General features: G+C 43.2%; 2 protein-coding genes across 2 annotated transcripts in view; one reads left to right on the top strand and one right to left on the bottom strand.

Moving 5' to 3' along the window:
* Positions 1 to 910: 910 nt before the first annotated feature.
* Positions 911 to 27,895, bottom strand: alpk2 (alpha kinase 2). Its single transcript, XM_012967485.3, has 11 exons — positions 27,736 to 27,895; positions 24,093 to 25,565; positions 16,435 to 17,527; positions 14,670 to 14,817; positions 10,725 to 10,852; positions 10,608 to 10,643; positions 8,113 to 8,387; positions 7,429 to 7,517; positions 4,381 to 4,598; positions 3,693 to 3,741; positions 911 to 1,676 (listed from the first exon to the last, which is right to left on the bottom strand). Exons 2-11 carry the CDS (start codon positions 25,410 to 25,412, stop codon positions 1,460 to 1,462), a joined length of 3,573 nt encoding a protein of 1,190 aa, XP_012822939.2. The 5' UTR covers positions 25,413 to 25,565; positions 27,736 to 27,895; the 3' UTR covers positions 911 to 1,459.
* Positions 24,099 to 27,895, top strand: part of malt1 (MALT1 paracaspase) — a 76,542-nt gene continuing 72,745 nt past the window's right edge. The window contains exon 1 of the mRNA XM_004910400.4: positions 24,099 to 24,176. Coding sequence (XP_004910457.1) covers positions 24,139 to 24,176 — 38 coding nt within the window. The 5' untranslated portion in view covers positions 24,099 to 24,138. The remainder of the gene's footprint in view (positions 24,177 to 27,895) is intronic.

Genomic DNA, 27,895 nt, shown 5'->3' with positions numbered 1-27,895 from the left:
TAGATGATAGATAGAAGATAGATAGATAGATAGATGATAGATAGATAGATAGATAGATAGATAGAAGATAGATAGATAGATAGATAGATGACAGATGATTTCTAGTGAGATAAGTTTGATTAAAAAAGATCCATAAATGTGGCCGGGTAAATAGAAAGGCGGATATATATCTACGACACATACAGTAGGTAGATAAGATTGGCTGGCAAGACAGGTAGATAATAGATCATAGATCAATAAAATGTGTGCAAAAAACAACAAATACAGTTCCTTTGTTAATAAATTAAGAGCATGAATCCTGACACACAGGTACAAAGCAATACAATCGAGTACAAAACGTTTTTTCTTTCTGATCTCGCTGGTCGAAACCAAATCCAACTTTATAGTCGATCCTTGAGCACAGAGTACTGTAGGGTTTGTGAGCAAAAACCCCATTTGCCACTTATGGTTGTCACATGACCACAGAGCTCCCAGCGTTGTAGCCCCGGCCCTGGGTACTTTGCCCAACACATCCCTGATCCACAAGACTCCTTTTATTTCCCACAAGGCTTTGTTCGTTTTTGGGTCCGAGGGACAGGAAAACATTTGGAGCAAGTTTTGCTAAATAATAAAGATTTGGCCAAATCTGGAACTCAGAACTACACTTCATGCATTCCTGCCATTAATTATAGGATCTGTGATCTGGAAACCCATTATCCAGAAAGGTGGGAAATATGGAAATTCCATAAGAGTCCTTTTTGGCCACTTTTTGTCTGACTGAGGCCCATTGATTGTGGGAGTCGGCAATTGATGTCCTGACAGTCTGTGTCCAGGCCGGACCGGCAATCTGTGGGTTCTGGCTGCTGTAAGGTGCCATAGACACTCACTATTCATTGGGCTGGGGGGGCTGCTGTAAGGTGCCATAGACAGTCAGTATTCATTGGGCCGGTGGGGGTGCCATGTTTGGGTCTCTGTGAACCTGAGATGCCAGGGCCTATTTTAAAGCTTATAAAGCGCATAAGAAAAGCTTGAAGCTAAAGTAGAGACTTCGTGTAAGTCCTGCCCCCCCGTAATGGGGCTGCTGTACACACGGCCTATGCAAGCTATCAGCAAAAATCCTAAACAATGCCGGCTATCCAGCTGGCAGCCCCCCTGCTTTCATTGATCTACAACTCCCAACGGCCCCTGTCAGTCAGAGGGATGATGGGAGTTCTAGACCAGCTGTAGCGGGAGGGCCGCGTGTGTCCTGCGCTATCCCCGCGCTATTATATATATACACACTATTTCCTTAGGAAAACTATGAATATTCTGTACAGAAAAGGGGATCCAAAATGAAGAAAGTTCCACACTAAGCGGCTGTGAATGAGTCCATCTGCCGGGTAACTAACGGCTGTTTCTAGGCAACCAGCAATGTCCCCTCGGTGGGTAACTCAATAGGGTCTAGGAAGCGCATTCCTCCACAAATAGCGCCGGAGAGGAGCTACGTTTTGTGCTTCGGCTTGGGCCCATTTTTGCTTTTTCGGGAGCCGGCCGCGCTGGGCTGAGTCCTTTCCTTGGCAGCACTTTGTTTCTTTGGCTTCGCTGGGTTGGCTTTCAGGGACTTTAACCCTAGAATTTCACAGAACTTGTTGCACTGGTGTAAGGCCTTGAACTGATCTATGAACGAGACCGAGCAGTTCCCTTTAAATCCCTTGTACCTAAGGGAAAGAGCAGGATACAAAATGTAAGGCCTAAGGAGAGCAACAATGGACATATTGGAACATACCATATCTCTGTGTAATGGGGGGGTTAGATCTGCTTCCTCAGTCAGAGAAGTCACGAGAGTGGCATTTAGAAAGTTTACAAAGCCACATGTGGTGTTTTGGTTTTAAAAACTCCCTTTGTAGCTTAATTACGCCAAGTTCCATTCAATTGAATCAGCCAAATGGCAAACCTGTGCATTTCCGGGGGCATAAAAATGCAAAACTACGCAGCACAGGGCATTCTTTTGGCATTGCCTGAATAACACCATTAAAGGGAAACTATACCCCCCACAACAATGTAGGTCTCTATAAAAATATACTGCATAAACAGCTCATATGTAAACCCTGCTTCATCCAAATAAACCATTTCCATATAGCAGTATGTGCCATTGGGTAATCCTAAATAGAAAACTGCCATTTTATGTACTAAGGGCCGCCCCCTGGGATCATAGGATTCACAGAGTTCTGCCTTTTACTCCCACACTACTTCCTGTTACAGTTAGAGCTGCATCACTTCCTGTCAGCTGATCTCTGAGGGGGCACACAGCCCATCACTAAATGGCGGCTCAAGGGAAAGGCTGTAAAAGGGCAATATTTACTGATATATAGTTTGGTAGGTAATTTAATATGATATAAACGGTCTGTTGGTTAAGTATTCATTCTGGGGGTATAGTTTCCCTTTAACGTTCCATGAGTATTGATTGCCATACAAATGCAATGGTATCACACGTAAATAAAATACACTGAATTTTCAAGATGGCATCAACGACTCTCATGGGAATGTGGAGAGGCAGAATTAGTGAAAGAAAAAGGGGGGAATGCAGAAAACCATAGAGAGAGGGAAGATGGGGAGGGGGGAGAGGTAAGAAGAGTAGAAGAAGGAGCGGAGAAGAGAAGGGAATAAGGAAAGAAAGGAGGTGAGGGGGGGAAGGAGGAGAATATTTTGGAGAGGGAACCCTGACACCCAACGACACATTTCCTATTACATTTCCATTTCAAAGTGACCAATGTTCATTAACTTTAACTCCGACTTCCCACATGAAAGAGCAGCAGCTTCTCACATTTATAATAATTGGCCAAACTAACGACGGCTTCAAAGGCGTGACTCGCTGACCTGCCTCATGAAATGTTCCCTTTCTTCCGCTAATTACCAGCAATATGCAGATAGAACTCATTAAATCTGACCTTTGAGGCACTGGGAGCCAAACAACTCGCACAGAAAGGGACGCTGGGAGATTTCTCTCTACCTACAACTTTCTACATTTAGAGAAACGCGTTGGGAACAACAATAGGCCTTCAGGTTTTGATTGCTCCACTTCTGTGGATTACAGATCATAGGAAAAGATTCACTTAATGGAATTAGGTAAGTTGGGCAACCTGTAATACTTTATAGCAGAGTTGCCCAACTGGAGGCCTGTGGCCCTGCAAAGGATATTTATGGCCCCCAGGCTGCTCAAAGGCTCCATAGGCTTCACTGAATGATATAGTTTAGTCTAATCTGGCTATTGTACATCCTATGTGAGAAATGATTGGCCCATAGCATGTAATATGTTGGTCAGCACCAAGGTGAGCTTTGTATTTACTGATTCACTTGCTTATCAATAGATCCAACATCTACAGATCCCTCATGGAGGAACTAGGATTGGAACCAGCACTTTCTACAGATATAAATATGGCCTATGGTCTTGGTCCATTCCCCGGGCTGCTGGGATAGAGCGTGTAACACCATCCGTCGGCATTCTTCTACCTCATAAAGGACATAGTAGTAAGTCTGCAGTCCTATAGAGGCCTTGGCTAAGAACTGTGGCCCAACACGGAAAGGCTGCTTTTGACTATCTTGGCCCTATCAGTCTCTCTAGGAAAGCTCTTTAGAGGCAATGATACTGCTGGATTCATGCACCTCCCTGACTGACAGGCATGAATTACAACATTAAAGAATGAGTAACAATGGAAATAACTGCTGGCACTTACCCTTTAGTTATTGTTGCTATGCCAACATCTGTCAGTTTCATTCCAACACCTGCAGATGGGAAAAAAGCATTTAGATATTGCAATGCATTAAGGCCAGTTTGGTAGAAGTCCATAGCCACCCACCAGTGAGTAATTTGGCCTGGGTGCCTCATCTGCAGTGGCCTATTGAGTCTGCCTGCAGTCACCACCAGTAAAGTGGCTTGGGCCTTCGGGATTGGGTTATGGGCCGGCGGTAGGGTTCCCACCTAGTATTTTACCGGCCAGGCTGGTAAAAATGATGCTTAATGCTATTGTTATTAATAGGGAAAATAACAAAAAATATAAGAAGGCCGGAATTTTTTTCCAGAAAAGGTGGCAACCCTAGCCACAGGGGACCACCGGGTTTTTTCCTGGTGCCCAACCGGCCCAGTCCGACCCTGACCCCTTCATTACATCCCCTTTACATAAGAGACAAGCCTTTTCTTTTGCACTGTTTATAACAACTGCAGGGACCCCCCCCAACAAAGTGTGGTTCCCTGGGAAAGTTGTCCAACCGTCCCCAAGCGGTGCAGCCCTGGCAACAGAGCAAAAATAACAGGGAAAGGTGCGACAATGTGGCCAGCTGGGCAGAGCCACTCGGGGTATGCAGAGCTCACCCGTATGAAACACAGAGCATTCAATTTCACAGTAACAGGCGGGATCACATTACCCTGCATATCAGTGACGAGTAAATTTCCATTGGTCTTCTCATATACCCAGTGCTGGAACGTGCAGCACTTCTGCCCGGCCTCCGAGTCCTTCCTCAGGACATTGATCTCCTTGCCGTCCTTCACAGAATACTTCACAAAGTCCCCAATTAATTCCTCCTCCACTGTTGCATAGGGGATATTGTTTGCTGGGCGGTGGATGAGGAAGATGGGAATTATCCTGAAATGAAAGGAGCCGTGAAATCAGATCACTAGATATAGAGTCCCACAAATATCCCACAAATAACCTCTGTGAAGGCGCTGGGAGTTGTAGACCAACAACAACCACTTACATTGTCTCATTACACACACTCAGGGTTGCCTTGAGGTAAACCATGCTGTACCCTGTACCTTGCACTGGAATATTAATATTTGCCCCCTCAGCGCTCATTCACTTGCACCCGTGGCAATAGCAAATGAGCCCTTTTACCTTTTATAATCTGGAGACCAAAGGTTCCAAACTAGGGCCCAGATGAGTAGAACATGGGAGACAGCTTGAAAGCCAATTAGAGTTCTCGAGGGTAATGTAATAAATGGTCTTAGGTTTGCTACTTGTCTAGTAACCTATAGCGACCAATCACCAGGTAGAAATTGCTGGTCAGCCGTTTGAAAACAAATCTCTGATTGGTTGCTATGGGTTACTAGTGTGGGCAAACTTTTTATTACATTACCTGGGGTAAATGCTTATCCATATATCTAGAGATTTCTGAGATCCAGCTGGGAATAGGGCGACTGATATTTTGGTATGGGTTTTCCTATTTGGCTTGGGACCTGGGGGGTTTTTGGATAAGGGGTGCAGCTATTTAGATTTGTAACCATAAAGGAGAAAAAGCTAATCTGTCTTAACTAGGACTCTATGGCAAATGGAGCTTTCTGGATAATGGGTTTCCAGACAATAGATCCTATGTTTGTTTGTGTACAAATGGTAATTGGGACCCTGATATAACAATGGAGTGTAGAGGTGAATGTGAACCCAAAAGAGCGGAGAGCCACTGCCCCACGCTATTAGTTTCTCTGGGTGATCCGACCCACTCCCCCCACTGTGCTTCCGCCATCTCTATGGCACTAAATAGACGTATTTGGTTTTTGGGTCGCTCAGTAGAATGTTACACATGAATGCCAAGGATTTCACTAGAATTAATATGGAGTCAGGTGATGGACAGACAGGAGCAGCTGGCAGAACCCAGGCAGCGCCGCACATACCCGCACTATTCATCCTCCTAACGGCAACAAATCTCTATGAGCCGCAGCCAAGAAAGTGCCAAACCCTCCTGTTTATCATACACAGTAACACAGTAGCTACACAACTCAGCTGGCACGGGTACATACGTACAGCATAGCCTCACATACATACACACACATACACACACGTACACACATATACACACACACGCACATATATATATATATATATACACACACACACATATATACACACACATATACAATGACCTCTGATCCAAGTAACAGAAAAATAACATTTTACAACTGTATTTTACAACATATTTTGTTATCTCAAAAATATCCGTAGGAGGGTAAAGGTGGTCCTTTATTATTGGGGGGGTTGTTTACCAAGCCTAGGTTACAGGATTTCCTGGCAGTGCAGACAGGCCAGAAGGTGTCAGGATTCCCTTAGTCTATAAAAAGGGAGGGCACCATGTGCTCAGCCTCTTTTGGCCTGCCCACTTGCTGTAGGGGGTGCTATAGAGCTGATAGGGCCCAGAACAGAGGAAGGTTCCAGTATAGGAAAAGGAAGTGCAAGGGAAGATTTGTTATAGTCCCTCTAAAGGTGGCCATACACGGGCCGACTATAGCTGCCGATAACGGTCCCTTGGACCGATTCGGCAGCTAATCGGCCCGTGTATGGGGAGAGCAGAGCGGCCTGGCCGACCGATATCTGGCCTGAAATTGGCCAGATCTCGATCGGCCAGGTTAGAAAATCTGGTCGGATCGGGGACCGCATCGGCTCGTTGATGCGGTCCCCGATCCGACTGCCCCATTGCCGCCCACATAATCCGATCGTCTGGCCCCAGGGCCAAACGATCGGATTATTATTTTTTTTACCTAAATGGTCCCCGATATCGCCCACCCGTAGGTGGGGATATCGGGGGAAGATCCGCTCGCTTGGCGACATCGCCAAGCGAGCGGATCTGCTCGTGTATGGCCACCTTAAGAGTGAGAGACAGGGGTCAGTTAGCAAGGCAGCTACAGGCTCCAGTGAGGAGACCAGTGAGGGTTATCACCCTGTGGTGTCAAAGCTGCCATTATAGGGACCCAAGCGGTTAGTTGTTGTAATGCACCACTGTGTAACACGTGCCCTATCAGGAGTTGCCGAGATCTGAACCCATTTAGACTGGGTCTAAGGATTCTACCAATGATCAAAAAGGAAAAAGCCAGAGCTCCACAGCTCAGGAGTAGACAACACAAAAAAATAGAAAACAGTTAAAGGGCAAGGTGTAATCTCTTTAGGCCCGTAAAAATATACCACTTAGGACTTCTCTATCTATCTATCTATCTATCTATCTATCATCTATCTATCATCTATCTATCTATCTATCATCTATCTATCTATCTATCTATCTATCATCTATCTATCTATCTATCTATCTATCTATCATCTATCTATCTATCTATCTATCTATCTATCTATCTATCTATCATCTATCTATCTATCTATCTATCTATCATCTATCTATCTATCTATCTATCTATCATCTATCTATCATCTATCTATCATCTATCTATCATCTATCTATCTATCTATCTATCATCTATCTATCTATCTATCTATCTATCTATCTATCATCTATCTATCATCTATCTATCTATCTATCTATCATCTATCTATCTATCTATCTATCTATCTATCTATCTATCTATTATCTATCTATCTATCTATCTATCTATCTATCTATCTATTATCTATCTATCTATCATCTATCTATTATCTATCTATCTATCTATCTCTATAATCTTTTTCTATCCCTAAGTCATTCTAAGTCAGAACTTACTCCGGAACTTTTCCAAAATCTTCCAACTGTTCAGCTTCTGCCGCGTAGATCTTAGCATATTCCCGCGCAGTATTTTGCACGTGGCATTCCTATCATAAACAAAAAAATATATTTATTGAACCATTTTCTATAAATTTTAATTTGAGCCTTTACACTCTGTGTTTCTATTGTTTCCTATGTTAAAGTCATTAAAGATAAATGCATATTGTAAGGAAAGAGCCAGTGAATACTAGGAGCTAGGGGCACAGGCCTCAGGTGGAATTGTCGGGGGGGGGGGCGCTATTTGGCAAGGGAAGGAGGGACAGTGGCAGACAGGGGGCTCATGCAGGCCAAGCAGTAGGAGAGCAAGTGGCCGAGGGCCAGTGTGTGCCAAACAGCGGGGGAAGGGGATAGGCAGGCAGGGTGCTGGGTTAAGTAGCATTCCCTTGGGTGCCAATAATATATGGCCGGGCTCTGCTAAATACAGGGTTATTACAGTACGGCTATACCTTTACATTTGCCTGTAGAACTGTTCTTACTACAGAGGAATATGTATGCTGCAAAGGTTTATGTAATGGCCCATTCCGCTGAGTGGGGTCTTCTACCTGGGTTGAAATATTTCATGAATGGTTGGGAAGGGTGCAATGTGCTGCAGTGAGCGGGATCCATCCCTAGGGAATAGCAGGAACACGTTACTGCCCTCACCTGCACAGCAAGCTTATAGTTCCTTTGCACCAGTTCATCGTTGTTCTTCGTCCCATACGCTATAGCGTTGTGCACTTTCAGAACACACAGGTGCCCAGGGTTGAAGACAGGGAATAGGCCGCACATGACTTTACTCCGAAACGCCTTCCGATGGACTCCTTCACCAAAGTGCAAGTCTTCCGTAGTGATTCTGCCATACAGGTTGCCTCCAAAGTACATGTCGGTGATGAAGTCCTCTCGGAACAAGAGCTGATTAAACTCAATCTCCTCACCGCCTAAGGAATGAAAGAATATAAGTAACGCACATGCACTCACAGATATATTGATGATATATACAGAGTCTTTCTAAAATATTCTGACTCTTCACCAGTTCTCTCATTTTACTGAATAACAAATCCTACACTTACATCTTATTTTTATAAATATTCTGTCCCTATAATGTAATACACCGCATAGCCACCTTTTATAGCAACAATGACTATTTGGTACTGATGTTGGCCCATTCCAGGTTGATTTGTTCCATGTCATTCATCTCAGCTCGGCTTTCATATTGTGCCATAGGCTCTCAAGTGTGTGACCTCTACTGGAAAGCATTGTATTGGTCCAATCTGACCACAATCCGCATCGCAACTGGGTCACTCTCATGCTTTTTGGTAGGCCCCACACATACTCATACTTGGCTCTTTTTTGCTAATGGCTTCTTTTATGCCACCCTACCATACAAGCTAGTATTAACTCTATATCTCCTACAAATTCATTGTTGGCCTCTCTGTTGCTTCTCTCATAATTCTTTGTATGGAGAGTTTTGAGAAACCTTTCCAAAGCATTTTTTGTATTACTTTTTGTCTTGCTCCCTCGATCAAAGATATTGAGCGCTCATTTTCATATTCACAGCTCCACCTCACTTGGAAAGGTTAAACTTCATGGACTTTTGTCCTTCTTCAACCCAAATAAACTGTGAATAGTAACTGTGAATAGTGATCTGTACCTTGGGGAGAAATGATTGCTTATGGCAGTGCTGTCCAACTTATTACATATAGTGAGCCAATTATATCTCATACAGTATAGTGGAAGGTCAATGTCAGTTAAAAAATGATATCATATAGGGAAGTCTATGGGGCCTTTGAGAAGACCAAGGCCATCAAAATCCAGTCAAAAATCCAGTGTCAAATCCAGCCTGTGGGCCTCCAGTTGGACAGCCCTGGCTTAGGGCAATGAAATAGAAAAATACAATATATCAGTGCCTATGAGATAACACAGAGCATTTGTCCCACCAGGGATGACTTGATTAGTAGTGTACTACAGGTCTGGAAATGTATGACTAATATTCAGAAGAGACACTTGAGGTGGCTCATAAGTACACAGTGTTCGCTACTGAAGAAATGCGCGGAGGATTCTCTATAATTAGAATATCACTTTATCCAGCATGCTTCACAGATGAAGATATAATAATGCTCTTGGAAAGCATACGCTGTCGCTTAGTTTAGAGACAAAGTTGAACGCGGCAGGTTGACGTGTCCTTCTAAGGTACGCAAAATGATTCCTCGAGCTTAGTTATTAGCTGTTCCCATGAAGAACACTGGGATTTGGAAGACTATGGCACATTTATTTCTAGATAGGCTTAAGTGTCAATGGATAAATGGACCAGAAATAAATTACTTATGGGTCAAAGAAGGCCAGAATTGAAGTGTATCCCATGTACTAAGCACAGGTCTTCTAACTTGTCCAATTCTGATTGCATTCGGTGACCTTCAGTCTATCCCATGTAGGGCCATCAAGGGAGTGTTTTGGATCAATACATTCTTTTGAATATATCTGTTGCTTGAACAGTCAAATGGATAGACCAGGTTGGGAAATGACTTCCATCTGCTTGTGTATGGGTTTATTTACCAACCTGACGGAGGAACGCGCCTGGACTTTGGTAAAGTCATCTGGTTAAACAACTTATGGCCCAATAAGTCATATGTGTGTAATTTATCCACCCCAATGTGCGGCCAAACTGAACACTAGCTGCCTAATTAAAAATGTGTTTTCAAATGCTACCTGTGGATTGGTATCTATGGGGTCTATTAGATTGCCTCCTAGGTGACATATTGGCCTGCAGGCCTTTAGATGGCATTAGATGGCTTCTATATTGTTTCCCTTAATTTCTTTCAATAAAGTCCATAATGTTATAAGTATTATGTTATATTGATGAATATATGCCGTTCTGGGCCAATAATATTATTCCCAAAGCCACAGTCAGACCTTAGGCAGAGGTTGATCATTCAGCCTCACCAAAGGAATCATTTTATTTTAGATTAGTTCTGAAGAAATCTATTTTTAACTTTTATTATTATGACCTGGTGCATGACCCTTTATCTTTTTTGACCTACACCTCCCAGCATACACTGCCAGCCTATGTGGAGGTGTTGGGGGGGGAAATGGAAAACAGTGGAGCTCACAGAAGTTCCCACAGAAACCCCTTTCCGTCCTGTTTGGGTGAATGCCTTTACCTTCAGCTTCTGGACAGGGAGACAGCTGCTCCAGCACTAGAAAATAAAAAAATGCCATCAATAAATTGTCACTCATTGGGACCAACGGCCTAAAACCAGACCCTTTCCCCAACTTACCATCGGAAGTCAGATGAAATTCTGATGATGCTTTTCCATATGAATTCTTCAGGGTGCACAGATATATCCCCTGGTCTTTTTTACTCATTTGCACTATTGCTAGTGAAACAGGAGACTCATCACTTGAGCTGAAAGGGGAAAGGAAAGAAAAGCAATTAGACTGAATAGGGAATATTGGGAATAGGGAATATTGGAATTAGGGGTTTGCAGGGGGCACGCAGAAACCTACTGATTTGTATTGAAGTTGGAACTGTGGGACTATAGTGTAAATAGAAAGTAATGTGTGTTTCTATGTGTTCCTGCCTCGCCCCAATATCACAGAGAGACAAACTGGCCCAGGAATAAAGAGATAGTAAATTAATAATACATAAAATATCAGCAACACCACTGTGAGCAAAAATATATATCAAAGACCCCTTAGGGACTATTTTTTGTATCCCGGGTGCAAGAGAAATTGTCCTGCTAGGCCTTCAAAGAGGCTGTTCACATTAAAATGAACCTTTAGTATAACCTGGAGCTTGATATTCTCAGACAACTGCTTGTCACTTTCTGTGGGTTTTTAATTACCTAACCTTTTGTTCAGCAGTTTGGAATTTCAGCAGGTATCTGTTGCTATGGTCCAAATTACCCTAGCAACCAGGCAGTGGTTTGAATGAAAGACTGGAATATGAATAGGAGAGAGGGTAAATAGAAAGATAAGTAAAAAAAAAAAAAGCAACAATAACAAAATAGCTATAGTTTTTTGACTGTCAATGACCTCCTGTTGAAAGTTGGAAAGAGTCAAAAGAAAAAAACAAATAATTCAAAAACTAAAGAAATGAAGACCAACTGAAAAGTTGCTAAGAATCAGCCATTCTATAACATACTAAAAATTAACTTAAAGGTAAACCACCCAATCAATCATAGGCATAGTTTGGTCTGTGATTGGTTGGATATTCCAACCAACCATTGACTTTGTTTGACTCAACATGTGTCTTATGTAATTAGGTCACTCCAAGATTTCCAAGTAGTGGATACTTCCCTCAAGCAGGGTCAGACTGGGCCAAGACACTGGGAAAAAAACCCAGAGGGCCCTAGAGGCCCAAACTCGATCCCTGTAGGTGCTCCCCCGGGGGTGCTTTTGGGGGTGTGGGTGACATGGCCGTAGGGGGCACTTTGGGGTGCGGGGCCCCCGGGGCAGCAGCCCCGGTGGGCCCTACACCCCCCAGTCTGACCCTGCCCTCAAGTATCTGTATTTTTGTTTTTCATTATTGGTGTAATAGCTCCATTCATTTAGATTCCTGGTATAGAGGTTAATTGTTGAAAAGATCTGGTGATCTGGTAACCTCACACTACAATCTAGGTTAGGGTGTCACCATTGCAGTTTAAAAATAAAGTTGAGGGCGTGTTTTATGGGTGAGGACTACAGTTACCCGAGTAAATGCACTGGATCACGTAATGAGCCATTCCAACAGCTGGCTAGCCCCTCTGAGCCCTCAGCTATTCCGTTACATTAGCCCCCACCATCAATCACCTGTCACCATTCAGATCATATAAGGAATTCCTGGCTTATACATGTTCTCAGCTGAGTTACCCAACCCTTCTACACGGTACTGTATATCTGACTTTATATTCAGTATTTTCATATTAGTGGATAATGCCTTTACTGACGCTTTATAGTTACATAGTTACATAGTTACATAGTTACATAGGGTTGAAAAAAGACCAGTGTCCATCAAGTTCAACCCATCCAAGTAAACCCAGCACACCTAACCCACACCTACCAATCTATACACTCACATACATAAACTATAAATACAACCACTAGTACTAACTGTAGATATTAGTATCACAATAGCCTTGGATATTCTGATTGATCAAGAACTCATCCAGGCCCCTCTTAAAGGCATTAACAGAATCTGCCATTACCACATCACTAGGAAGGGCATTCCCCAACCTCACTGCCCTCACCGTGAAAAACCACCTACGCTGCTTCAAATGGAAACTCCTTTCCTCTAATCTAAAGGGGTGACCTCTGGTGCGCTGATTGTTTTTATGGGAAAAAAGAACATCCCCCATCTGCCTATAATCCCCTCTAATGTACTTGTACAGAGTAATCATGTCCCCTCGCAAGCGCCTCTTTTCCAGAGAAAACAACCCCAACCTCGACAGTCTAACCTCATAGCTTAAATCTTCCATCCCCTTTACCAGTTTAGTTGCAGTCTCTGCACTCTCTCCAGCTCATTAATATCCTTCTTAAGGACTGGAGCCCAAAACTGCCCCCCATACTCAAGGTGAGGCCTTACCAGGGACCTATAAAGGGGCAAAATTATGTTTCATCCCTTGAGTCAATGCCCTTTTTTATACAAGACAGCACTTTATTTGCTTTAGTAGCCACAGAATGACACTGTCTGGAATTAGACAACTTGTTATCAACAAAAACCCCTAGATCCTTCTCCATTAAGGAAACCCCCAACACACTACCATTCAGTAGATAGTTTGCGTTTATATTATTTCTACCAAAGTGCATAACTTTGCACTTATCAACATTGAACCTCATTTTCCAGTCTGCTGCCCAGTTTTCTTTATGTGCCGGAAGTTCCACCCCCCCAACTGGAATTCTGTGCGGAAACTAACTAGTGCCCAACCTAGTGCTGAGGTTCTGATGGGCGTTATTTAGCAGGCGTCTGCAATTATACTGGAATTCTGGGAAAGAAACACTCCATTGTCAGTAAGAAACATGGCAGATTACATGCAAATGTAACAGCCTTCATTTAGGGTGTGGATTTGTGGAGCTGAATACTAATAATTTGGCTGATTTCCTTGCAAACTTGCAGCTGCCAGGGTTCCGCTTCATGGAATCTTAGGGTTCAGTGCCCCCCTACTGGTAATGTTGCCTTAAACCACCTGATAGAGCTACCTATGGGACTATTCCAAAAAATAGTAGGGTACCAAACCTTCATTCATCATTGTTTTCGGAACCTACTAACTTGACTTCCTATTGGTACACTGACCCAAACTATATAATACAAGACAATGGCAATAATTCATAGGACAACCTCAACTAAAGGTGCCCATACACGGTCCGATTGTAGCTGCCGATATCGGTCCCTTAGACTAATTCGGCAGCTTATCGGCCCGTGTATGGGCACTAACGATGGGCCTGCCCGACCAATATCTGGCCTCAAATCGGTCAGATATCGATCGGGCAGGTTAGAAAATCTAGTCGGATCGGCTCGTTGATGCGGTCCCCAGACCGACTTTGCCTATACCCGTCATTATAATTCAATCGTTTGATATCGGTCGGGCAGGCCCTCGTTTCTGCCTCTACACGGGCCGATAAGCTAATAATACATTTACATTAATAATAAGGAAAACAACAAGGAACATGGCAGAATGTGTACTTGACCTTAACAAGAAATATTTGCACCCCAGCTATCCCACCCTCGATCCCTGGAGCACAATGATTCAATGGCTATGCAAGGAATGTATGTATGTATGTGTGTATGTGTGTATGTGTGTATGTATGTATGTATGTATAACTTTACTTATACAGTGCTACAAGGGTACAGAGAGCTGTGGGGATACATCCCTATGGCTCCCAAGGCCCATCAGTAACACACCAGCAAGCACCCAAGCCTCTCGGTGCATGAAGGTGGTATTAATAGGCATCTTATTATAGCAGTTTTAAAGCAAAGGGCACACATGGGCCAATTCACACGCAATATAATGTTCAGCCCAGGTACCCAGTATGTAATACCAAACTCAATTGCCAAATGGGTCAGTGTCAAATTACACCGACCCATTTGTCTGATTCTCAAGCAGAACTATTGGATCAGTGGAGAAATGCTGGGCGTCATTGGCCAACGGTTTTTTGGTTTTTTTGAGTTACAGACACAGATTAGACCATGACTTTGGGGATTTATGCACAAATGTTGGAAAATCCATTGCAGTTTTAGCATTTACCTTCTGTGCATCCGAGCCAGCAGCTTTGAATCCTTGGTCCAGGTAATGGTGGAGTCCCCGTGGATGTCTCTGAACTGACAGAACAATTTCACATTTCCAGAGTAGTCAGCGAACATTTCGACCTGTATTTTGTGCAGTAGTCTGGGAGCTGTAAATGCAATAAACTTTCGTAAATGTTTGTTTAGCGTCCAGGCTTCAACCTCCGCCTCAACAATGATGTGTTCAGGGTTATAAAAAAAGCACATTTAGTCAGACGTTGTTGCTTTAGGGGGGTCAAGGCAGCGGGATAATAGTCTCTGGGAAGGGACTGTGGCTGTTCTCCTACTCCCATGTAACTGGAGGAGTCCCAAGCCGGACTTGGATTTCTTACTATTGAGTGCTATTCTGATACCTACTGGGAGCTGCTATCTTTCTCCCTTCCCATTGTTCTGCTGATTGGCTGCTGGGAGAGGGGGGGATATCACTCCAACTTGCAGCGCAGCAGTAAAGTGTGCCTGAGTCTGAGCTTTCAGAAGGAGCCAGCACTACACATTAGAACTGCTTTCAGCTAACCTATTGTTTCTCCTACTCCCATGTAACTGGAGGAGTCCCAAGCCGGACTTGGATTTCTTACTATTGAGTGCTATTCTGATACCTACTGGGAGCTGCTATCTTGCTCCCTTCCCATTGTTCTGCTGATCGGCTGCTGGGGGAGGGGGGATATCACTCCAACTTGCAGCGCAGCAGTAAAGTGTGAGTGAAGTTTATCAGAGCACAGGTCACATGGCCGTGGCACTCTGGGAAATGAGAAATAAGGCTAGCCTCGTGAAATTTCTAAATTAAATATAAAAAAAAAATCTGTGTTTGTGAAAAACAGATTACAATGCAGGATTCTGCTGGAGAAGCTCTATTAACTGATGGGTTTTGAAAAAAACATATTTTCCCATGACAGTGTTCTAGTTATACACCTGATTGTTAGAGACAAGGAAAGAAAGTAGATAGGAAGAAGCACTCTGAGAATGAATACAAGCTACTAACTCTATAGAGAAGCAGTGCAGTATATCAGTACAGTGTAGTACCAGATGCTTTATTTCTATGAGTTCCCATTGATAAACAGCAAAGCAGGGTCATGTGAGTCCTACTCATGTGCGGTGGGAGCTCCTGTTTCACTGCAGGCAATAAACATGTTGGCACTGGGTTTTATTGGGACCCTACACCCATCAGGTGTGACAGTTATGCCATGGTCTGTGATGGGAAATGGAAAATGATAGAACTTGGGTGACCCCATAGCTGATAATCAGAGAGTAGTTATTTTATCTGGAGCTGCTTTTGAAATCACAGCAATGATGAGAACTAAATGGATAAAATTGCAGATCTCTATTCCACTGAACCCTACCTATCATCGTTTAGAGCAGAGGTAAGTGTGAATGACTCCAGAGGCTGGGATCTGGCTCTCCAGTAACGACCTGTCTCCCAGTAAGGGATGTAAGATCTGTGCCTGTCTCTTTATTGTATCTGCCCAATGGAGCCCTATAGGCTTGCCTACTGTTGCCATCTTGCTTTGCTGTTCTAGTGGTTCTAAGGGAACCTAAACACACATTAGATACATATAACGCAATGCATGCGTCTAGATGGCCCAACTGGTGCTGTTCTGCTGTTTCCTTTGCAGAATTAATACCAATCCTAGTATTACCTAATCCTATTACAGTACTAATCCTAGTATTACCTAATCCTATTACAGTACCAATCCTAGTAGTTACATTAAACCTAGTCACTATTTTCTCACCTTTACCATCTTTATCTTTCCCAGAAGAAGCAGAAGAAGTCTCCATCTTGTCCTCCTTTTTGACAAGCTTATCTTTATCTCCTGCCAGTCCCTCTTTTCCCCCCAATGTCTGTTTGTTGTGGATTTTGGGATGTGAGTCACATTCCTTCCCCTGTGCACTTATTGTCCTTTTAGCCATTTTCTTCTCTGCTTTGGTCTCCAGCAGACCTATAGAAGCCACTGGAGTTTGGGAACTGCTTGGTTTTGGGAGTGCGTTTGCCAGTGAGTTTGGGCACTGGGGCTTTTGGCTGCTATCTCGTTTTGTATCCAGCTTACTGGTTTCATATACATCTGAATCCTCAGAGATAAATAACAGCTCCTGGGAATTTGGAATGTAACCTGCATTATCGTCTTCTTCATCTGAATCCTTGGGAACTGTTCCACCCGATGAACCTCGTGCCTCCACCTTTGATTTCATGGTTGGTGCCGCACCTTTACCCACTGTTGCCTTACATACAACACCACCATTTAGTAGCTCTCTGTTACTCCCAAAAATACCGTCTTTCTTTGAAGGCCTTCTTTTACCCTCTGGAATTGTATCTTTTTGTTGTGTAGTTATGCTATTTGCTTTTTTTGTGATAAGATTCATTTTGAGCTGGTCTGTAGCTCTGCGGCTAGTCATTCCACCATAACCTTTATTTTCAGGACAAGGATTAAGGCCTTGATCAGTATTTCTGTCGATCATTGCTAAAGTGTCTCCAACATTCTCATGTTTACAGTCCAAGGAAGCTTTAACACTTACAGCTTTAGTAAGGTTACTCACTTTTTGTATGGTGCCTAACGGTTTGGGCACCACAGTAGAACACGTAGAAGAGGCACTTTCTCCTAAAATGTCTTTATTATCAAATGGCTGAGTAAAATGTGTATTTTCCTTGAACAAAGTTAAAGAAATGTCTTTTGGCATGACGTTAGATCTGTGACAAGGACAGTCACTGTGTATCTTGTGGAGCCCATTGGCATCGCGTCCTGAGACCTCTGTGGAGGTTCTGTGTCCCTGGCTGGACTGGCTGCTGCTTTCAGGCAGAAAGTTGTAGGATTCATTGCCATTTGTAACCTTTAAATGAAAAGAAACAGACAAATTTTGTTAGATAGACTGATGCCCAGTTTATTAATATCTCTATAGTGATCATTTACATTAGAAGTGTTACTGTATCTCCTAATTCAATTCTACATTTCCCAAAGACTTCAATAAAGTTTTAAGGTGATCAGCTTTTCTCAACGATTTTAACATTGCTCTATATGTTTGAAATAAATACTTATATTGAGAAAATTGTATTTTTTTGCATGGTTGTTTATGGGCATCCCTAGGAAGTAGCCAAACAGCTAGGTTTCTTTGAAGCTTGCAAAAGAAAATCTGCCATCTGGGCATGAAACGCATAAGGCTGTTATATATAAAGTAAGATATATGTTGATGTTATCATAAAGGTTTGTTCTATTTTTAAATTTTGAAATGCAAAATGGATTCATATATGCTTTCATTGAAGCTTGCCCTAAAGGAACTCAATTGGGAGGAATTGAGTGGATCTTTTCATGGGCCATATCCGACTGGTCCGACATTCTGACAATGATTAGATCAAAACATAGACCTATGGCCCTCGTCCGACAGGATTTTCTAACCTGCTTGGGCCGACCGCAGGAGGTCTGTCATACATTGGCCAAGAGAGGCCAAGACAGCAGCTTTCATTGGCCTATGTATGGCCAACTTTACTTGTATTCCTCTGCAATATATTCATTGAGCTGTAATTCTGGAATCTGAGGCTTGATAAAGGACTAGACTGAAGCCTGAACATTGCCTTTGGCATATAAGTAAAGTCATCACTTCTCAAAATAACCAGCGTGCTGCTGTTTCCATCATTTTGCAGAATGGAACACGGGGCACTTTTGAGCACTTTGAGAATCAGAGAGACAGAGAACCCAGAGAACCTTACATGATCTGTACTGGTGGACTTGAATAAAGGTGCCCATACACTATAAGATCCGCTCGCTTGGCGAGCATTTGTATTTTCATGTAGCAAAGATTGAGTCAGGCTAACAGGAAAACCTTGAAGCAAACAACATAAATGCCTCAGTTATCCTTCAGCCCTTCCATGTAAACTTGGCCCCTTGACACTACATGCGAAATGCGTGAAAACTGCCCACAGTAGTAGTTTCACCAAATTGCCACTGGGAGCAATGGGGGAGCGATAACGGATGATTCAGAGCAAATGTTCCAAATCCCTATGTGTGCAGTCAGCCTAAGTAATGCCCCTGGGGGGGCCAGTGTCTAATGCAGCATAAATGCAATATCAGCCCAGTGACTGGACTGGGAAACAACTGTTCCTAAGAACATTTATCACCTCCGTGAGTGTCGGGGGGAATAGAAGCTTTGCAGTCAGGTGCGACCTTCATCTGGGAGTTTGTGACCCAGTCATAGACAAATGTTTATAGTCTATTGGAATTAACTCGTTCATGTCCTTAATATCAGTCGGTAAGAATGAGCTGGATACTGCACCATTAGACTCACATGAGAGTACCAGCTCCTCAGCACCCCGGCTAATACACAGTACATGTGCAACATAAGCTATAGTTAGCCCTGTCTTTCCAACCCTGTTCAGAGCCATGTTTCCTGGGTTCTTGGGACAACAAATGTCATGGGACTACAACTCCCAGCATTCCTCCAACCCTGATAAAATGTTAGGGCTGTAGTTTAACAAGAAAATAATTTAAGGGGCCAACATTTTCAACACATAACTGTACAGTAACTATTGGGTACTAGGGAATTATCAGCCCTGCCAGTCTGCCCATTGTAGAAGCAACTGAGAGCCATTGTTAGGGCACTTGGTGGTGATAGTCCTAGTTCCCTGAGAAGATATCCTGGGTGGCACTACTGGATCAAAGGTGGCAACAGTTGTGCAAATCTTTTCCCACCAGTCACTCCAAGGACAGGGGAGTCATTTAGCCAGTCTAGCGATTGATTGAAAATAGATGCCATCAGCAGACAAAAGGCTTGATCATGTCCAATCAGGAACATGATTCCATTACTGAATCCTATCCACTAATGGGCAGACTTCAGCTCAAATCGACTAAAACTGGTCACTGGCTGCTCTGATATACCAACCAGAGTGCACAAATGTGGGTAGAAGAAGCCAATGGGAGTGTTTTCTTAGAATAACAAGCATTTAAATAAAGGCAAATCTGACTTCCTGGGTGGCATTTAGATGTATAAATTTAGCTCAATGGCACATAGAAGCCTGGATCTGCTGGGGTTTGGACCACAGTATAAGACACAATTATTTTTATAATAAGAGCCAGAAACCATCCTAAGCTGCACATCTTCATTGCGAAGAATACAATCCATGACCTCAGAACCTTCTTTCAGATCTAGGTCTTAGTACCAAAGATCTTTCTAAAGAGGAGACAGACAGGAACATATTATGGAGGTAGGAATCACATTGGTGCATGTCAAACTCTCCCTGCTTCACTTCCAGTCTGTATTGCATGATAGCCCCCCTCAACTCATCTACTCCACAAGCCTTGCCTCTCACCTCACTTGGGGGGAAGCACTGAGGGAGTGGGGTGCACATTGGGCCTGGCATTGCAGTTCTTCTGTGGTCAATGGCCTGTCCCAAGCTGAGTATAAGGATCAGGAGAGAGTGGGAGCAGATATAGAGAGAGAGGAGCAGAGGAGTGCAGGGTTATGAAGGAGAGTATAAGTTAATATAGTATATGAGTAGAATTCATTAGCAACAGATTATTAGAAATGTTATTGGGTTGAAGTACTTACACATGGTGCCATCTTCAGCAGTTACATGGCACACTGCCAAGCCTACTCCCAGAAATGAATTCAATGTCAAAACACATTTTCCCTATGGCGGTTGATCAGCCACTCCTTGACGTAGCTTTAGAATGTTCAGTTACATAAGTCTATCTTGTAGCCTATAGGAGACCCACTCACTGCTTGCCTAGGCTTTACTGAGCTCCCATACCCCATGACTTACCTCGACACCTACATCAGTGCTGGCGCTCACATACTTATGAGACACTCCGAAAAAATGAAGCCTATTTGTTTTTAGTTACAAATACCCACCCCTCCCAGCTCATACACGATCCCCATTGTGTTTAACAGGCAGTTAGGAGATAAATATAGAGGATGTTTTGCTGGTTTACGCAGTTTATGGATTGTGGGGTCTGTTCAAATGTCACGTAAGAATGTTCTGGAAAGTCTGCCCCCACTTATCTTTATCTACGTGAGCAGGCAGCTACTGTAGTGAAGGTGGCTAAGGGGGAAGCCATTGATTTATGGTGGGTGACTGTTGTGGAAAAGATTTTGGACCTTGCCACCCGGATGGACTTAATTTACAGCTGAAATAGGAGACTCCTATGAGGGAACTAAGAAGCCAAAGGCCTCGTGTTCCAGCATCAAAAGAATTTCCTCCTCCTGACTCTTTTACTGCTCTATGGAAAATGTTTGGCCCTTTATAAATAAAGGCCTTAGACAATGCCAGCCCTGGGGACCGTCTGTGTGAGGAGCGGCACATACTGAGACCCAATGGCATTGCTAACCCACCTTTAGTAGGAGAACTTCGAATAAATATTATGTACTGGACCTTGTGAATAGTCTGCAAGTCCTACAAACTATACAGGTATGGGACCTGTTATCCAGAATGCTCGGGACCTGGGGTTTTCCCAGATAAGGGATCTTTCCGTAATTTGGATCTCCATAACTTAAGTCTGCTAAACATCATTTAAGTATCCAATAGAATTGTTTTGCCTCCAATAAGCATTAATTATATCTTAGTTGGGATCAAGTACAGGTACTGTTTTATTATTACAGAGAAAAGGGAATAATTTAACCATTAAATAAACCCAATAGGGCTGTTCTGCCCCAATAAGGGGTAATTATATCTTAGTTGGGATCAAGTACAGGTACTGTTTTATTATTACAGAGAAAAGGGAATCATTTAACCATTAAATAAACCCAATAGGGCTGTTCTGCCCCAATAAGGGGTAATTATATCTTAGTTGGGATCAAGTACAGGTACTGTTTTATTATTACAGAGAAAAGGGAATCATTTAACCATTAAATAAACCCAATAGGGCTGTTCTGCCCCCAATAAGGGGTAATTATATCTTAGTTGGGATCAAGTACAGGTACTGTTTTATTATTACAGAGAAAAGGGAATCATTTAACCATTAAATAAACCCAATAGGGCTGTTCTGCCCCCAATAAGGGGTAATTATATCTTAGTTGGGATCAAGTACAGGTACTGTTTTATTATTACAAAGAAAAGGGAATCATTTAACCATTAAATAAACCCAATAGGGCTGTTCTGCCCCCAATAAGGGGTAATTATATCTTAGTTGGGATCAAGTACAGGTACTGTTTTATTATTACAGAGAAAAGGGAATCATTTAACCATTAAATAAACCCAATAGGGCTGTTCTGCCCCCAATAAGGGGTAATTATATCTTAGTTGGGATCAAGTACAGGTACTGTTTTATTATTACAGAGAAAAGGAAATCATTTAACCATTAAATAAACCCAATAGGGCTGTTCTGCCCCCAATAAGGGGTAATTATATCTTAGTTGGGATCAAGTACAGGTACTGTTTTATTATTACAAAGAAAAGGGAATCATTTAACCATTAAATAAACCCAATAGGGCTGTTCTGCCCCCAATAAGGGGTAATTATATCTTAGTTGGGATCAAGTACAGGTACTGTTTTATTATTACAGAGAAAAAGGAAATCTTTAAATTTTTAAAAATCAGAATTATTTGCTTATAATGGAGTCTATGGAGATGGCCTTTCCGAAATTCAGAACTTTCTGGATAACAGGTTTCCGGATAAAGGATCCTATACCTGTACTAACAAAAATCTATGAAACTATATTGAATGTATAATTAATTACAATATGCAGTCTCTTTTCATTCTTCTTTCCCATTCCCTTTCTCTCCTGACCTCTCCATCTCCTTAATCTTTCTTAAGCAACCATTCTATTTCAGCTTCTGTCTTCTCCCATCTTCCTTCCATGTCTCCTTTATATGAGGTTGATGGTTCATGTTACACTGGTAGTTCTCCTAGTGGAAGAGCAGTCTAACGCTTCTCCGATCTCACAGAGATGTCCCACTTGTACTGCTGACCTGTTAGTACAGGACCCCATGTGAACTGACAGTCACATTCTAAGCTACTACTGTGCATGATAAAAATAGGTTCCCTTGTAAACTATGGAGGGGACAAACTATGCAAGAAGCTGTAGTTCATGTGTCTTTTCTCATAGTATGCGATGAAATCAATACATACCTTAGTTAGGGCCACAGAATCTACTTTTGCGCGGAGTGCAAAGACACAAACTGCCATTTTTTTTACACCTTGCTCCCTACCCCATGTATAGCACCCATAGGAACAGGCATTTATGCTTCAAAATGTAGCACAGAAACATGTGCTTCTCCTATGAATACAGCACTGCCTACATTCAGCAGCACTGTATTCATGAGCAGGCCTGGTCTGGTAATCTGTAGATTCTGGAAGATGCCAGAGACGCTGCTGTTAGATGCCATAGTGAGCCATATTAATTGGGCCTGTAATGGGGGCTGCTGGGGCCACTGTGTACTTAGAATGAATGAATGAACACTTAACCAACAGATAGTTTATATCATATTAAGTGGCCTGTTAAAGTAGGAGTAAAAGTAAAAGATAGAATTCTGCCCACTGATTGGCTGATGGGGCCTAGCATGTATGTGTGCCAATGGTTTGTTTGAGTGCACTGTGAATCCTATGATCCCAGGAGGCAATTATCTTTTTAGGATTACCCAATAGCACATACTACTAAAAAAGTATATTTTTATGAAAAAATGTTATTTATATAAACAGGGTTGTACATATAATCTGCCCCTGTGCAGTTACAGAATGCTCAGTCTAGTGCAAATCTAGTGCAAAGTGCAGCACTGTTGTGCAATACAGCCCTGTTTCTATCTTAGTACAGGCCCGTTGTGTTTTCTGCCCATGGGCACACCCTTGCACGTCTGAATGTTATGCAAGCTAGGGGGCGTCGACATACCGCCTCTAGCCCCTCCCCCATAAATACAGCGCTGCGCTTATATGAAACTTGTGTGCAGCGCTAATCCTATTTGTTGTTTACTGCAGCTAAAATACATGTTGTACTTGTGTCACAATGACCCATATAAGAGTGGCTAAAGCCAGGGGGAACATACTATTGGCTTGTAGTCCATGTCTTGCCCTATAAGTCAATGCAACCTCAGTAACCAGCTACAAGTCGCCCTTGTGTGGCCCTGTCCTGTTATTTCCATGCCCCTAATACACTGAAGGGCCGATCATTTGCTGAATGGGTTAACATAGACCCGAGCTACAGAATCTGTGCATAAGTATTTATATCAGATTTCCCCATACAGCTGTCCCCAGCTCTATTAAAGAGTCCAGCTATTATCAGCCATTCTCTATAATTAGGAAAGCTTGCTGTTTGGCTGACACTTCATTTTAACCATTTGTGTTCCTCTCCCAGCCGTAGCTGTCACTCACGCCTACCCAAATGGCTGCTGGGATGTAAATATTCCTTTTCTCCCAAAAGCCCAATCCCACCACGCTCATGTAGCAAGGCACCAGGCAGAAGGGGAAACTTACTGTAAGTGCGGGGTTTTCTTTGGCATTTCTTCTGGCAGGACATTCCATGTTACAGTGGCACTTGGCCACCTGTTGCTCCACAAGGTAAGAAACTGCCTCTGCTGTTTTCTTGCAGTTTTGCCCTTTAGTTTTCTCTCTACTTTGGGACGGAACAGTTCCATTTATGTCGGTCAAACCTATTCCAGAGAACTGTTGGTTTGATTCCATTTCGCTGGACTTAGTGGGACAATTCTCTCCAAGAGGCACAACCATTTTATCTTCTGGTGACTGCTTTTGCCTTTCGGTATCCGTGCTTGGAGAGGTCAGTATGAGAGAATTCTCCATCTGTTCACCCGTCTGTGAGTTTAAACATTTAATATTCGCCAAGGTATCTATGCTATTGGCCGAGGGGTGTTCCACTGAAGTAGTACCAAGGAGTTGTTTGCCATGAATAGACAGCTCCCCAACAAGGCTATTTTCTTTGTTCTCCTCTTCAATCCCAGCCTGATCATTCTGAATGGCGACTGCAGAGAAAGGCAGTTTACATCTCTCTTTGCTTTTCACACTGGAGGTTTCATCTTCTTGGTGCCCCACAGTTATAACCATCTCTGGCTGTAGAGCTTCCAGGCGATCCCTGGAGAGTTCCTTTCTGACAGCTACTTCTGTTGGCTGTGGGGGACTGACAGCGAGGCCAGTAAAGGAGTCCTCCTCATCTACACTGTTATCCGACACTTCATTCAAACAAGTCACACCACTAAGGGCAAGATCACACCCATTTAGGTAATCCTGGCTTTGCTTTGTCTCATCATACTGGTCACTTTCCAGTAAAGATCCAGGGTCAGAGTCTAACAGAGCCTGTTCCCACATTCCGTTGGCATAATCAGTCATGACATCAGAACATTCCAAATAGTTGAGACGATCATCAAAAAATTGCTCTTCTGAAGGCAGCTTAGTGTCCCAGTATGGCTTGGCATACATGTACCAGTAGTTAGTGCCGAGCCACGTACAATACACACGATCCATACTGTGTGTGTGACATGTGAACAATTTATCGTGCCGCTTACCAAATCCATCATTGTCCTTATTGTCTATGTCCTCAATTTTTGGAGTATTTATTGGGCTTGACACCAGCTCGGAATGTTGGGTTGCGTTGGTTTCAGTGTTCGAAATCAAATTATTTTCACCGCTCTCCATCCTGGTTTCTTTTTGTAATTCCTGATCCCCTTGGATTTGTGGGTCCGTTATGGATAACTCTTGGATGGCCATTATGTACTCGATAAATGAGTCAATACTTAGGGTTTGGTCATTTTCAGGTCCCTCTGTGTTTGCAGCCCCCTCCATAAGTCAAAAAGCCCACAAAATTCTGTTTTAGTCTGTGTTATGCACTTCTCATAGGAACGGACTCAGAACATTTCAGTATTGGGTTTGTGATCATCAAACTATTAGGAATTGCCTTCATGGCGCTGTTACGTTTGCTGGCTCTTCGGGTCATTCCTGCAGAGCAAAACAACAAGCAAAGTACTGTAAGGGCATATTATATAGGGATCATTAACCCTAAAGTGAGCAACTATTCATTCACAACACAATTACTGTTCTACATATCCTTAAGGTCCCCATACAGGGGCCAATTTTAGCTGCCGATATGGGTCCCTTAAGGTGGCCATACACGAGCAGATCCGCTCGCTTGGCGATGTCGCCAAGCGAGCGGATCTTCCCCCGATATCCCCACCTACGGGTGGGCGATATCGGGGACCATTTAGGTAAAAAAAATAATAATCCGATCGTTTGGCCCTGGGGCCAGACGATCGGATTATGTGGGCGGCAATGGGGCAGTCGGATCGGGGACCGCATCAACGAGCCGATGCGGTCCCCGATCCGACCAGATTTTCTAACCTGGCCGATCGAGATCTGGCCAATTTCAGGCCAGATATCGGTCGGCCAGGCCGGTCTGCTCTCCCCATACACGGGCCGAATAGCTGCCGAATCGGTCCAAGGGACCGATATCGGCAGCTATAGTCGGCCCGTGTATGGCCACCTTAAGACTGATTCGGCAGCTAATTGGCCCGTGTATGGGGACTAACGATGGGCCTACCTGACTGATATCTGGCCTGAAATCATCCAGATCTCAATCAGGCAGATTAAAAAATCTAGTCGGATCAGGGACCCCATCGGCTTGTTGATACGGTCCCCAGACCAGGGCCAAACGATCAAAATTACCCTGGATTCTCCCGATATCGCCCACCCGTAGGGGGGTGATATCGGGAGAAGATCCGCTCGCTTGGCGACATCGCCAAGCAAGCGGATCGGCCCATGTATAGGGACCTTTACCTACAGCCCAGTAATGTCAGCCCTAGAGGGCTCTGTTTTGTTAGCATCTGGGATTAGGTTTACTTCTCAGAGGGGGTGTCAAATTTGACTCACTGCAGAGGTTGTTGAACTACAGCTTTCGGCTAACCACTGTCAGCAGGGATTCTGGGAGTTGTAGTTGACATCAAGAGTGCCTTCTGGATATACTGTTTGTACTGTTGCCAAGGCCACCATATGCTCCCTCACACCATTAATATGGCACTGTTACCTGAATCCTCTAGCAGGCAATTTATTTCTGGGACAGTGAGTACTCAGTATTGGATTTCCTATTCAGGACTAACATAGGGGAAGTTAACGTAAGACCTAATGTTATAATTACTTGTACCAGAGATTGTGCATGTGTTTTTATTGTTAATATAGGCATTATCTAGGAGTATTCCAGGATGCTGTTAGAGCAGGGATCCCCAACCAGTGGCTCCGGGGCAACATGTTGCTCACCAACCTCTTGGGTGTTGCTCCCAGTGGCCCCAAAGTAGGTGCCATTTTTACATTTCTGGGTTGGAGACAAGTTTTGGAAGCCCAGAGACCCAGTTTTACTCCAAGCAGAGCCTCCTGCAGGCCACATGGGGCTACCAAATAGCCAATCACAGCCCTTATTTGCCATATGCTGGTATCATGATACTGACACTAAAAACACTTCTTATCAAAACATTGATGTATATATAAGTTACCAATAGGTCAAGTTCATCGTTTTTTGCTGGAAATTCTAATTTTGTAAGTAAAATATTTGTTAAAGAGTTTTCAAACTGCTGCACTGCTCTGCTCAACCTAACTTTACTCAGCTGTTGCTGGACTACAAATCCCACAGTAATGTAACATATAATGAAGGTTGAGGCATGCTGGGAGCTGTAGCCCAGCAAGATCAGGTTTCTATTCTTAAAGCAATATTGCACAATAAAACTTTTCCAAACTTTCCCCCAAATCTTCACAGCCATCAACTTTAAAATGCAAAAAAATCCTCCAATCAGAATCCCAGCTAATCTGTGTAAATCTGGCTCCGTGTTCTCTGTTCCTACAAGTGGAGTTGGAAGCACAAAGCTCAGTTCCATAGCCCTGACCAAGTGAGTCCTTTATCTCCATGTTTAATTCCAGTGTAATATAATGAAGAATAAAAAGACATTGTTATCTCTATATGTAATAGGTAACAGCAAGATGGCTGACATAGTGCTGGGAATCAGCATTCTTATTGGTGAATTTTTTTGGGGCACAGTGGAAATGTAAAAGCACTGGACAAATTAAGGTTTTCATTATGGACATAAACAGTTTGTCTCATGTATTGTCTAGTTCATAGAGTTACCTTATACCACTTTATATCATGGTAAGTTAGTAGGCGCTAAAGCAAAGTCTCTGTAGGGCTTATTCTTTATGGATTCTGTGCATCTGCCCAGTCCAGTCTTCCTCCCAATAAACCAACAACTGTAGAGAATGAGTTCTGTGAGACTCCAAGGCAGAGAGAA

Source organism: Xenopus tropicalis, chromosome 1 (assembly GCF_000004195.4).
Source record: "Xenopus tropicalis strain Nigerian chromosome 1, UCB_Xtro_10.0, whole genome shotgun sequence".
Taxonomy (NCBI): Eukaryota; Metazoa; Chordata; class Amphibia; order Anura; family Pipidae; genus Xenopus; species Xenopus tropicalis.
The sequence above is the reverse complement of the archived record's forward strand: the minus strand, read 5'-3'. Positions and strand labels throughout refer to the sequence as shown.